Here is a 14,079-nt window from a genome sequence, read left to right on the forward strand (position 1 = left end):
ATTCAGCGTCAGAAGTTTGCAAAGGAACATCTAAACAAGCCTGATGCATTTTGGAAACTAGTCCTGTGGACTGATGAAGTTAAAATAGACCTTTTTGGCCGCAAGAGCAAAGGTATGTTTGGAGAAAAAAGGGTGCAGAATTTCATGAAAAGAACACCTCTCCAACTGTTAAGCACGGGGGTGGATCGATCATGCTTTGGGCTTGTGTTGCAGCCAGTGGCACAGGGAACATTTCACTGGTAGAGGGAAGAATGAATTCAATTAAATACCAGCAAACTCTGCAAACATCGCACCGTTTGTAAAAAAAAAGGTGAAGATGAAAAGAGGATGGCTTCTACAACAGGATAACGATCCTAAACGCACCTCAAAATCCACAAAGGAGTACCTCAAGACGCACAAGCTGAAGGTTTTGCCACGGCCCTCAGTCCCCCGACCTAAACATCATCGAAAATCTGTGGATAGACCTCAAAAGAGCAGTGCATGCAAGACGGCCCAAGAATCTCACAGAACTAGAAGTCTTTTGCAAGGAAGAATGGGCAAAAATCCCCCAAACAAGAATTGAAAGACTCTTAGCTGGCTACAGAAAGTGTTTACAAGCTGTGATACTTGCCAAAGGGGGTGTTACTAAGTACTGACCATGCAGGGTGCCTGAACTTTTGCTTCGGGCCCTTTTCCTTTTTTGTTATTTTGAAACTGTAAAAGATGGAAGTAAAAAAGTAATCTTGCTTAAACTATTAAAGAAGTGTGTCATCTTTAACTTTATGCCTTTTGGAAATCAGGTCATCTTTTACTCGCTTAGCTATTCACAGTAAAAGAAATTTTGACCAGGGGTGCCCAAACTTTTGTATGCCACTGTATCTATCAATGTGTACTTCTATGATTTTAATGTTTCCTTTGGACCATTTTATCACAGTTCAGATCAGATACTAGTTGAGTCTGGAACCTGTAGCCTAAATGTTCTATCACTGCCCCTCCGAAAATAGGGATTCAGTTAGCATTATTACAGATATTAGGTGCTGCACAAGATTGGACTTCAAGAATGAACTTGTCTGTTTTGGGAGAAGTTGGTGGTTGTGTTTAGATGAGTATTACATATGTAACACCCACAGAAATATTTTCCAACAGAGGTCACTAGATAATAAAGTTGGAGCTTTCCAACAGCAGCACCCAACAATCGCCCTCTCAGACTCCTAACCAGAAATATGATAATTTGCTGGTTTTCCATTTCTTTCCTTCCTTTCTTGTATAATACTTCAAAACATCCTTCCAGTTAAGAAGTCAATCCAATGACATCTTTCAGGATCTTTCCATGCTGTTTCATGGAAATGGTAGGACAGAGTGCTGCAATTATCTGTGGTTGCTGTACTAAGATCAATTCTTCTCATTCTATGCATCATCTTGGTAGCCTTCTAAAAGGAAATTCCAAGCAAAACATGCCCTGTCCCCCATTAGCATGGTTCCTCAAGATGAAAAAGATCCCATGATTAAACAGCACTGAACTTCCTCTTAAATCACCCCAACTTTCTTTCACCCAAACCCTTCAGTTTACCAGCCAACAGTAACTCATAAGCTGCTTGATTTAAAAAAAGCCTTGTTTTCAAACCCTTCCATCCTTGTGTTCTTTCCTATCTATCACCACCGCCAGCTGTTGAATTAAAGTTTTCTAAAATGAGTAAAGTTTTGACTAAATATCCATTAATTTACCTGTCAGTATGTACATATGATCCAAATCTGTGTATTTTAGATCAATTTAGGAATAGGTTATTCTACAGGCATAAAGCATAATTGCAAGTGCAAGGAGTTCACATATTCTGTACTTTAAAATTTAGTTTAAAAACAGACATCTCTAAATCTGTTAACTTTGTACAAATGAAACACAACTGCATTCATTTCTCAATTCATTTACTGTGGTATGAATGACCAGTAAACACAGAATCTTTGATTCTCAATACTATGAGCCAAAATATAGATTGATTGTTCATGCAATCATGCAGTAACCAATACATCAAAATGATGAATATTCCATGCAAATTGAAAACTGTAATTACAAAAATACATACATTTTAGATAAATTGTAAAATATCTACATTAACAGCAGAATACTATCCATTTTGTTAAAAGTTAAGCAAAGTATCTTGACATATTGGAAACAAATCCCAAAAGGGAATATTATCAATTCCTCAAAAAAACCTTACAATATTTGTATGGCACATTTATGAATTGTCTTTCATATCACACAATCAGTATCATAAAAGGTCTAATTTTGCAAAGGGCCATTAATACACTTTCAGGCCACTATAAATTTCAATGAATATACCTAATTTTGATGGTTTCCACAAAAACAAATATAGTAAATTAGGCTGATATTGACATGTTATTAAATCCAAGTAAAATGGCTGTCATTGATCTTGCTTTTCAGTTCTGCGAATTTCTCCCACTCCCATTGAAAGTGGGATAAACCACAATGGCTTTATTCTCAGAGGTGTAAGAGTAATTCCGTCAGTCGGTATTACATTCAAGAATTTGATTTCCAAAATAAAAGCATTAATGTTTTTCCAGTCACTGACTGAAATAACTCAAATTGAGATATTCACATTTACAAAAACTGTACATTTAGAGAAATAACTTCCCACAATATAAACAGAGTACTTTCAGTTTAATGCCATCTGGATTATGACTGTATGAAATGCATGTCTTGTGCAAAATGTATATGTTATAAGATTATTGGAGTTTTGCCGATAAATGGTTTTACTTATTCATGGACTTGTTTCCTTGAGGCACATTCAAAAGTACTTTCAAAACAAAGTACACAAGCAAACCAATTTTTCATGAATAAAGAATGTGTAGATTTAAACTGAAATGTATTGACACGTTAGAACTGGATGCCTTGAATCCAATTGGGAATTCATTAGATAAGTAAGAATATTAATGAAAGACCATTATGGACTCCTAATGCTCCTGAACACAGAGGAGACTGCAGATACCGGAACCTGGAGCAAAAAACCAAACTGTTGGAGGAACTCAGTGGGTCGAGCATCATCTGCAAAGAGAAAGGGCGAGTCCTCCTATTACGTACTGGCCCAGCTCACCCCTGCCCCTCTCCTCTTTATATTGGCTACCTGCTCTCTCCATTCTGTCCTGATGCAGGGACTCAAACTGAAACATCAACAATTTCTTTCCCTCCACAGATGCTGCTTGACCCGCTGAGTTCCTCCAGCAGTTTGTTTTTTTTTAGCTCTTATGCTCATATTGGCATGCGAAATGATTGTGCTGTAACTTTTTGACATCTTATTGGTAATGTAGTAAGATGCGTATACCTTGATGAATGTTTTATTTCTTTGGTTATGTAGTGACAGTAGATTTTTAGGAAATCATACATGAAGTACATTTACAGATGCATGAATATGTTTTCATTGGAGGCCATTAGACCATCTAGTCTGTGCCATCTCTCAGAGCATTCCTTTCAGTCTCATTCCCCCTCTTATTTCCAATGCAACCCTTCTTTCTTGGATACCAATCAACTCTGTCCATCTAGGGACAATAGCCAATTAACCTACAAATCAGCAAGAGATGTGGGGGAAAAATGAAACACTTGGGGGACACCTACGTCATCACAGGGAGAACATGTAAACTCTTATTTTCTAAATCTGGACTTCTTTGTGCAACCCCACTTTATACCTGGTAAGGATATTGAATGCTCGCAGGGCAGGAACAACACAGCACTCCATCTTCATTACCCCAAACGGTATACTTGCACTTTATACCCAGTGTGGGCTATTTAATGCATATGACTAATACAACTAATGATGCATCAATGCTGTTCCTAGTCAGCGATATCTCTTGGAGAACATTCTCAGGCACATTCCATTTTATCCCATTTGATTTTTGTGTGCTCCGAAAGTCCTAGACACAAATGCTTATGATTATTGACTAATTGGTCTACAACAACTTACAGCTTCTGAAAATTGAATCATGCAATTAAAAGATTTTTTTAAAATTTGATAAGAAAATTAAGTATTATAATTTTTAACTCTAATGTCAACTTAAAAAAAAGGTTTAATACATTAATGGATTAATCAAGACTGGCATATGTTAAAAATTTTCACAATGAACAAGAAATCAGGGGCCAACTTCACAAATTCAAACTTGTAAAATTGTCTTTGAAAATAATGTGATAATGTAATGCAAAAGTATTTTTAAAATAACATGATATTTTAAGTAACTTCTGAAGTGGTAATTACAGTCTGTGGAGGAAAAGAACTGCTGTTAAATGAAAAGTATCTTTTGTGTTCACACTACAGCATTTGCAGGTAATGGTTTGTGAGAATAGTGTTGATTAATTACCACTAATAAATACTTGAAGACATTCGTACATTAGTGTTTTGTGTGTTAATGTTATCCGATATGAAGTGAAGCATATATGGAAGTCTATATTGTAAAACAGGAAAGTGCAATCACCAATTTTCCATCAATTCACTAACACTTCATGGCACATCTTTAATTACTTTCAGAATTATTACAAAAAATGTCTGTTTTCTGCACAAAGATTGAAGAAAATATAATTGTCTTGATTTTAAAAGCTGTGGTAAATGATACAGAAATGGCACCATTAAGACGTTTTAGAAACAGACTATTTAACTCTTCCCTTTAGCTCTGTCCCTTTCTCTTTATAATCAATTCATGGTCTAGTGCAAAAATTATTGATCAAATGTCTTGGCATTTATGGCACTGATAGAGTACCATAACTGCTCTCTGAGCCTGATGTAGTTTATTTCAGAAGCTGGCCACAATATGTTGCAGCATTAGAGTGTTGGATTTTTTAAACTCTGCTACCCAAAAATGAAGTAAAATGCAAACAAAAATCTGTGCCGACACAAGCTAAAAAGAAAAATACTATATGCATTGACACAACTGAAGATAACATCCCCAAGATTGCTACACAACTTATGATTCAAACACATCTTTTGAAATCTTGAATTTCAATTAGAAGTACAGCACCTCATGATCTATGTCCTGAACATTAACAAAGTGAGATAACAATGAAATTTTCTGCTCTGTAATGTGTAAACGTCATGGCAATGCACTGTTTTGCTGTTTCTGAGAAGGGGAACTCATTTAAAATTATTTGATAAAAACTGAGCATTGTAAAAGTGGAATTAACATTATACTAAAAGCATTAAATACTGGCTGCTTCTGGGGTGGGGGTTGAGTGTAACACTAAAATTGCAATAAATATTTGATTCTAATGCTGGCTCTTGTTTTAAATAGGAAGGGACTTCACTTGCCACAAGACAGATCTTGTGATGTTTGCATTTAATGGTATTGATTGCACTGTCAATTCATATCAAACAGTGGGAAAAGAGTACTTTCTTGCTTGTAATGCTTATGCAGCTATAATCACACTTAATATCGTCCTCCACGGAATCATGAGGGCACAAAGTTATATTAGTGGTGTTTGACATTTTACATTAAAAGTTTACATTTAAAATACCAAGAATTATATTGGTCTTCTGCAAACTGTATCTTTGGATAACCTGGCCTAATTGTCATAGCAATATGAAAGATTCAGTAAAATGGCAATTTCTTTGCACTTCTCTACGTTCAGTAACATTTCTCTTTATTACTCACTCCAACAGCTACTTAATGAATGGCTTTTAAAAATATTAAGAGTTAGTACTTTTTCCTAGGCAGTTGAAGCCAATAGGTCTTTTGACTATGGAAGTGATCAAGTCCAGGCATAATTTTTTCTTTGTCCAACAATCACATTTCCAACAACAATCATTAATTAAAATCTGAAGTTGGAACTTTTTCTCCCCCTTCTCTCCCTATACACAGTTTAGCTTAGCCAAGCTAAACCCAGTTGCAACCCACCCACAGAGAGCATGACTAGAACTAAAACCCCAACTACAGAATTGGCAAATTCATGCACTATACATATTCATACATCTCCAAGTACAAAGTTGCAGAAGGTAGCATTATTATTTTAAAAAATGAATTATTGTTCAAAGTACAATTTGTTTGTTTAGTGCAGCGTGCCTGAGGCATATTTTCTCAGAACATAAAGCAACAAAGACATTAAAAAAAAAATTTATGCATTTTTCAACAGCAACTGAAGCTGAGCAAACTGAAAATATGAAGGTGCAGCAACTCTGCACATGATCTTCCAAAATCAATTTGTGAAAAGTGCCAAATTCTATTCAAATTCTGGTACCGGATGCCAAAAATTAAGACCCTTTCTAGTTGTCCTCCCGCATGGTAGAGATTGTCCCACCCCAACCTCCTTCTCCCCACAATCCAACATCTACGCTAGCATCTATCCTTGACTTCTACTCTAAAAGGATCTATTCTGCTACCAGACAGGGTACTCAATCATCCACCATAAAATGGCGACTCCAAAAAAACTAGCTAGAATCCCCATGATGATCTTGGGAAGAGGTGGCCAATCACACCACCTTTGTTACAATTTTAAGCCACAGAAACTGCTGGCTAAAGTTTGCTCTAGACCCTAAATATTGCAGAATTAAAAAGCAAAACCTTTAAAAGTGTTATTCTTTTATTGAGTGCCAGAAATGGAAAAGGTGACCATCCAGCAGCTGACACTAACAGCACACTATACTAAGGTATAGTGTGCTGGCATCAATGTAGCCAACCATGATTCTGTCTTCATTTGACATCCAGTACAGTATTCACCGTTAAGCAAGCATCACTGGATGGTGATCCAGAGGGAAAACAATGACTTTCTCCGGTGCCGCGAGTCTGAAACCAATATTAGAGTCCTTTTCCTAACTGAGCTCAGCTTTCTTTGTCCCGATCAGAAGACTGGATACGATGCCTTTGTGTACCACATGGCTCAGTACTGCATATTGCACTGCATTTACCAAGTCATTTGGAAGTATAATGGAATGATTTTAAAAATTAATTACTGTAATAACTTTTCAAGCCAGTCAATGGGTACTTCTTGATTTACATATGCTTGCATTTTTTTCTGATGTTTAAATAGGCAGTGTGATGTACATTTCCCTATCAACCACACAGATTAAGAAACAAAATTTTACTTAAGTGTTCCTTCTTATTCCTGGATTTTCAGAAATAAATAGTGTACAATATCTTTAGTGTTTGATAAATTTGTAAAATGTCTGTTACTACTTTAACTGGTCACACAGAACCCTTAATGGTGGCAATGCAGGACATTGGACAAGTAGCACTGCACTGATAAGCTGCTGGTTCTATGTTTGTAATGTATCGAGTAAGCAAGAGTTGGGGTTGGGGGGGGGGGGCATTAGGTTAATGGAACAGAACATAAAATAACTGGGAGCACCATGAAAGAAAGGCAAGAAAGTCCTGAGTTTGGTATCTCTTTCCACACCCCCTCCTCATCCCCAACAGTGTCCATGTGTAGGTTATTTTGTGAATATTGGCAAGCTGACCAAATAAACGTGGATAGCAAACTTTAATTGTTGCAAGCACAAATCTCAATGTAAACTATAGAAGCTTGGTTGATTGCCAAATCCCACACACTGTATCTGGTCATTCATCCTAATTTTCTGGTTAAAAAACAGCAATTACCAGGTGCCAAACTTAAATCTTCAGGTGCACTTGATTTACCCCTGCACCACAACTCAGAAGCCCATATATAACAAAAGCTCTGATTGTAATTATTTTAATTTCCATGTGCATTTTCATTTCACTGCCAGGGATGCTAAAGTTAAGAGGACATAAATAGCAAATGCTGTACGACAGTGCCCAATGCACACTGAAATATATTAATTAATTAATTTGCTGGATCCAGCCAGATTATAAAACGAATTAAAACAGAGATGCAGAGTACCATTTGTATACTTTCTGGAAAGTACTACTTGGCTAGGACATGAATCTAAAGAGATCAAATTAGATTTGAAATTGGAGTATGAAATTGTCCTTTTTAAAGAAACTGTGCAAGATGTACATTATTAATTCAGATTATGTGATCTGACTGTGATCCACCATCACTTCTGATCTTGTGCTCTTGCCATTGTCTTTGCAGCTGTATCACATCCCTGCCAAACCATTCATGTAATCTGCTAAAGCTGCAGCTCCCTGTTGCTGATGCAGCATTATCATGGGTGAGCATCAGACTACCAATCCCAGATGTTATCCCTCCTGTTGCTGATTTCCTCCTAGGGGGCAAAGGAGGTGGCAAGCGCTGGGTATGTGGAGGTCTTTCAGGCACCTGGTCTGGGAAATATTTTGCAATGTCACTATTATCGTTAATGGCATGAGCTTTGCCATTCAACTCAGTTTCAAGCATTTGATCTGGTGTAGTATTCCAGGGGACATAGCCATTTTCTTTAACAGGACTCCCATAAGATACAGCACAACTATTTGAGATTTGTGGTGCACTAGAAGGGTTGATTGCATGTTTTCGCACTAGTGGTTTTCTCTGGCTTTTACGGCTGCTGACTCTATTTTGCTGCATCTCTTCCAATTGCTTTTCAAGTTCCCTCACAATTATTCTCATATAGTCAAAGCTTGCACGGGATAAAGCTTTAACCCAAGCTTCCATTTCTGCTGGGCTCTCAGCAGCCATTTTATATGTCCTTGATTTAACACTATCAAACTTGATTGCGAAAGCATGCTCCTCTGAAGATTCACACAATTCCACAGTACAACCCTCCAGTATGATTACTCCAATTGGCTCTCTGCTCTCCTTCTCTTCAAAGTAAAAAAACAGATTACCCTTCAAAACAAACCAACGTCTGTGATAAGCAGTGTTTCGTTCTCCCTTTTTATGCAAGTATCCAGTCTTATCAGTTGGAGAATCACAGGTGGCATAGTATGCCACACTTCTTTCATTCAACTTCATGCTTTAGTTTCTACGATAAAAAAACAAAGACATCCAAAATTGAGAATACAGTTCTTCCTCAAAGTATGCAGCATCATTCTAAAGAGCAAACCTCAGCCTCAAATAGCATGCAAATTTGTTTGTATTTGAGTACCAGTTTTGACTTATAGATACCAGTAAAACAACAGACATGTGGAGAATTCAGTTTCATGGATTAATATGTTGTACTGCATTCACTTAAAAAGTAGCTTAAAAGAATGTACTGCACCATAGATTATGTGGCGATATCCAGGAAGTATTTGTACAAAATGATATACCACAGACTCGTACTAGGTCTGGATGAAATTATGAACAAAAGAAATTGAAGCACAGGTATGCCATTTAGCCCCTTGAGCCGACTTCATCATTCAGCTGTATGATGGCTGATCCTCATACGTCTCAATTCCCTTAATAAAAATCCATCAATCTCAGCCTTGAATACACACAACAGCCCAGCAACTTTCTAAAGCAGAAAATGACGAATATCACAATCATAAGAAATTTTCTCCTCACCTGAGTCCCAAATGGCTCAGGGACTCAGACTCTACAGCCAAAGGAAAGTGGCATCTCAACATCCACCTGCATCAACACCTCACTGAATTCTATGCATCTCAATGAAATCATCTGTCATTCTTTAAAGCTTCAGTGAGTATATGGAAACTCTATTCAATCTCTCTTCACTGGTCAAATCACTCATCCCAGGAATAAATGAAATTAATCTTCACTGAGACCAACTTATCCAAAGTAATTTCAGGGATTGTCTCACTAAAATCTACATTTTTTTTCTTTCATGGGATGTCGTGAGCAGTGATAAAGCCAGCATTTTGGCTCTACCCATAAATGTCTCTGAAGAGAGGTGGCTGTGATGAGTCAACCATGTGTGGGATTCCAGATTCACCAAAAGGGAGTCGGGGAAAGAGACAGACAATTTCCTCCCAAACGGCATTATTCAACCAGATAGGTTTTTATGACAATCAGGTAGTTTTGTGATCACTGTAGATTTTTATTCCAGATTTAATTATGGGAATTTAAAATCCCCCACCTGGTCTGGTGAGATTCAAACTTTGATTTCCAGATTAGTGTTTCAGCTCTTTGAATACTAGTCCATTAACAGTAACTGCAGCATCTTCCTTATTGGTGGACTCCAATAGCCTTGCAAAAAAGGCCAATACAGCATTTGCTTTCGTAATTTTACCTGTACCTATGTCAAGAGTCCTACTTTTGCAGGATTCCCTTTATTTCCACTTCAATCATTACTTCTCTGCATTATCCTTAAACCTAATCCCTTCTGCCCATTTCAATCTGGTTATTAGATTTTACGATTATGGTTAACCAGAAAAACTGCCAAAACAACTCTGATGTGCTGTGCATGGTGAAGCAATATATTGGTTGAAAATGCTAAACTAATTTTCATAACCATCGGCTACAACCTTGTCAATAGTGAAAAGGCGATTGCTCTTCTGTGGATCAATAGTATTTAGTCTACTGGTATAACATTGCGATGCTGTCATTTTTTTGTTCTATTTATAATAGGAATTGTAAAAGGAACTTCCTTTTTCTTGTTTAAAATATTCCCCGATTTGACTTTGATCTAGCCTCAATACTCTCAGATCCTCCTCAGGAATCCAGCATATAATATTGTTTCTCAGTGATGGATCTTAAATCATGCCAATTCCCAGAATGTCCACATCCTATAGATATCAGAACGAACCATAGTTCAGACTCTGTACCACACTAAAAGAAGTGGGAAAAATGGTTTAAGAAGAAGGCAGTTTGACAAGGAAGGATTTAGAAGAAAGTTGTATGAAACATTCAGCCTGATGTACAAATACTGTTTGCTTCTTAATCTTCACAAGAGATTATATAAAATGATTATACCTTTTGGCATGTAAAGCATTTTAAAAAGACCAATGAAAATGAAAAATTGATCATCCCTTTTTGGTTGAAATCATATCTGGCATAAAGATGGTTGTGGTTACTGCTATCAATCACCTCAACCCCAGGGCATTGCTGCAGGTGCTTCGTGTGGCTATGTCTTTGGCCCAACTGTCCTTGATGAACTTATGACATAAGCAAGTTCATCAATGACCTTACTTATAAGTTTCAGTTCCATTGCCTGCATGCAGCACAACTTGGACAACATTTAGACAGAGGCAGCTAAGTGACAGGTAACATTCACACCACACATGTCAAGCAATGACCATCTCCAACTCCAAAAGGGGAACATCTTGCCTCCAAGCTTACTTAAAGCGTCACAAAATAAAAGCCATTCTGCCTACTGGATCTATGGAGTCTCCCAGCAGAGCAATACAATCAATCAATCCCATTCTCCACCTTATTTCCCTGTATTCCTGCAGCTTATTCTCTTTCACATGCCAATCAATGCCCCCTTGATTCTTCTGCCATTCACCTACACATGAGTGAATTAACTTATTAGCACATTGTCAAAATGTGGAAGAAAACTGGATCACCAACATGCATACTATGGCTGCAAGAGTAGGTCAGCAGCGAGTGACTCATCTTTTGACTCACCAAAGCATTTCCACCATTCAAGAGTGTAACAGAATATGTTCCACTAGTGTGAATGAGTGCTGCTGCAATATTGCTCAAGCACACCATATGATAAACGGTAGCTCACTTGGTCAACAAACATCCAGTCCTCTGTCCTAAATATTCAGTTCTGCCATCACCACATGACAGCTGCAGTGTGTACCACACCAGCATGTAGTGTAAAATGCATTGCAGCAACTTGTCAAAGCTTCTTGGAAGCATCACCTAAACTCACAACCTCTAGCATGTAGAAGGACAAGGGAAGTAGGTATATGGAAACTTGCAAGTTCCCCTCCAAGTCATATGCTATTGTTTCTTGGAAACAAGTTGGCCTTTCTTCCTTTTCCCCAGTCTCAATAGCAGAATTCCCTCCCCAACAGCAATGTGGGAGTGTCATCACTGCAAGGACCGTGGCAGTTCAGGGCAGCAGCTCAAAAGCAATTAGGAATAGACTGGCATTACCTATAAATAAATCAGGAAAACTATTTTAGGCATAAACTCATGAGAAGTGAAAGATATAATAGCATTTGAAAAGGAATAGAACATGAAGAGGGAAAAATGTTCTGATGAAAACTCACTTTCTGAAACTTTTCAGAGATAACGTCCAATTTACTGAATTTTGCCAGATATCAATATGTATTTCAGACCTCCAGTATCTTCATTTAAACTTTGAATAGTAGCTCCATGAACTTAGTCCTACCATAAATTTGGGGGAAAAATAAAGTTACATATTACACAGAAAATTAAAATTCGAACAGGGAAGTGGAACAAAAGAGCTTTGAAGTACAAAAGCACAAATCATTAGACTCAAGAGACTGCAGATTCTGTGATCTGGAGGGAAAAAAACAAATTGCTGGAGGAACTCAGCAGGTCAGGCAGCATCTGTGGAGGCAGCGGGATGGTCATTGTTTTAGGTCAAGAAGAATCAGAAGAATCATTACAAGTACTGACAGTGGTAAATACAGATGTTTAAAAAAAATCACACCAAGATCAGAGTTTATTTCCAGAGGGATGGAATTAAACAAAATAAGTCCTGGTAAACTTATTGGGAATTTGGTTTGACTAGACTTAGGGTACTAATGTACATTTTTATGTAAAGATATAGAGGGTCGAAAATTATTTCCAAGGATGATATCAGAAATGCAAAGTTATGACAATCAGAAATGGATGAACATGCTGGGTCTCATATTTTTTCCTTGAAAACATAAGGCTATATAGCATTCTTCAAAAATTACTAGTTTTGATAAAGGAGAACGTATTGCCACATTTAGGGAACCGCAAAACTTCAGGCGACCAATAAGAGCGTCACCGAGAAATCACTAAATTTACTCCTGTTGCGAGAAGGTGGAAGTCACTACCACAGGAAGCGGTTGTGGAAAACAAGAGGCTGCGCCAGAAAGGAAAGGAAGAAAATGCTGATGAAAGAAAACAAGGAGAGTCAGGAAATTGGTCCAATGGTTCAGGAACGCCAATTAATTAAGACCTGTTTTGTTTAGTTTTGTTAAGTCTGACGTGATCATGCAATATTACCGGCAGAGTGCCTTCGGACTCGTGGCCTTGTGCATTTACACTTTTTAAAAGCAAACACAGTTTGGAGAATGCACGTCGGACGCTTCCATTAAGGAGCGAACTTGCACAAAGACCGCGGCTGCAGCAGGCGCGCATGCGCGGCCGGCAACTGCCGGCACCAGGAACTCGGTGAAGAGGGGCGGTTATTTTCAAAATAAAAATAAACTGGGGGACGGATGACTTATTGCCCGAACCCTTCTCCGGTCCGTCTACCGATTCTTAAGATGGAAGCCAGTGGTACCCTTCGCTCCCGCCACACGGACGGGGAGGTTTTCCCGATTTCCAGGCCTCCGCCTCGCCAGGAGTTAGGACCGGGCCGACGGAGGGGGGAGTCTGATCGCGCCTGGCTCCCCTCCCCGTGACAAGAGCCGCTCTGTGGCCCTGGGGTAGAGGTGAGTGTGTGTGGATACCAGTTTTATCCATTTACTCACTCGCTAGCTCGGCCGCACACTCTCAAGCCCTGCTCGCCCTCATCCTGCTTTTCCCTTTCTCCGTTCCCTGCGAACCGCGTGACGTCACAGCCTCACTCACTGAGACTATCCTGTGCTCCTTATTCCCTCCCTCTGCAAACCTGTGTTACTCACTGAGACTGTCCTGCACTCCTTATTCCCCCCTCTGCAAACCTCTGCGTTACTCACTGAGACTGTCCTGCACTCCTTATTCCCCCCTCAGCAAACCTCTGCGTTACTCACTGAGACTGTCCTGCACTCCTTATTCCCCCCTCTGCAAACCTCTGCGTTACTCACTGAGACTGTCCTGCACTCCTTATTCCCCCCTCTGCAAACCTCTGCGTTACTCACTGAGACTGTCCTGCACTCCTTATTCCCCCCTCTGCAAACCTCTGCGTTACTCACTGAGACTGTCCTGCACTCCTTATTCCCCCCTCTGCAAACCTCTGCGTTACTCACTGAGACTGTCCTGCACTCCTTATTCCCCCCTCTGCAAACCTCTGCGTTACTCACTGAGACTATCCTGCGCTCCTTATTCCCTTCCTCTGCAAACCTCTGTGTTACTCACTGAGACTATCCTGCACTCCTTATTCCCCCCCCCCACAAACCTGTTACTCACTGAGACTATCCTGCACTCCTTATTCCCTCCCT

General features: G+C 38.9%; 1 protein-coding gene across 3 annotated transcripts; it reads right to left on the reverse strand.

The window, feature by feature from the left end:
- Positions 1-1,930: 1,930 nt before the first annotated feature.
- pheta1 (PH domain containing endocytic trafficking adaptor 1) lies at positions 1,931-13,499 on the reverse strand. 3 transcript variants are annotated; one of them, XM_052032470.1, is made up of 3 exons: positions 13,411-13,499; positions 11,989-12,106; positions 1,931-8,852 (listed from the first exon to the last, which is right to left on the reverse strand). In XM_052032470.1, exon 3 carries the CDS (start codon positions 8,840-8,842, stop codon positions 7,955-7,957), a length of 888 nt encoding a protein of 295 aa, XP_051888430.1. In that variant the 5' UTR covers positions 8,843-8,852; positions 11,989-12,106; positions 13,411-13,499; the 3' UTR covers positions 1,931-7,954. The 3 variants fall into 3 exon arrangements, with proteins under 3 accessions (XP_051888430.1, XP_051888432.1, XP_051888431.1); XM_052032472.1 differs by lacking the exon at positions 13,411-13,499 and adding an exon at positions 12,941-13,044; XM_052032471.1 differs by lacking the exon at positions 11,989-12,106 and having other exon boundaries at positions 13,411-13,487.
- Positions 13,500-14,079: the final 580 nt, after the last annotated feature.

This window comes from Pristis pectinata, chromosome 17 (genome assembly GCF_009764475.1).
Source record: "Pristis pectinata isolate sPriPec2 chromosome 17, sPriPec2.1.pri, whole genome shotgun sequence".
NCBI lineage: Eukaryota > Metazoa > Chordata > Chondrichthyes > Rhinopristiformes > Pristidae > Pristis > Pristis pectinata.

What these genes read in the sequence shown, in the direction of transcription:
- pheta1 (XM_052032470.1), bottom strand. Translation starts at nt 8,842, where the DNA reads ATGAAGTTGAATGAAAGAAGTGTGGCATACTATGCCACCTGTGATTCT.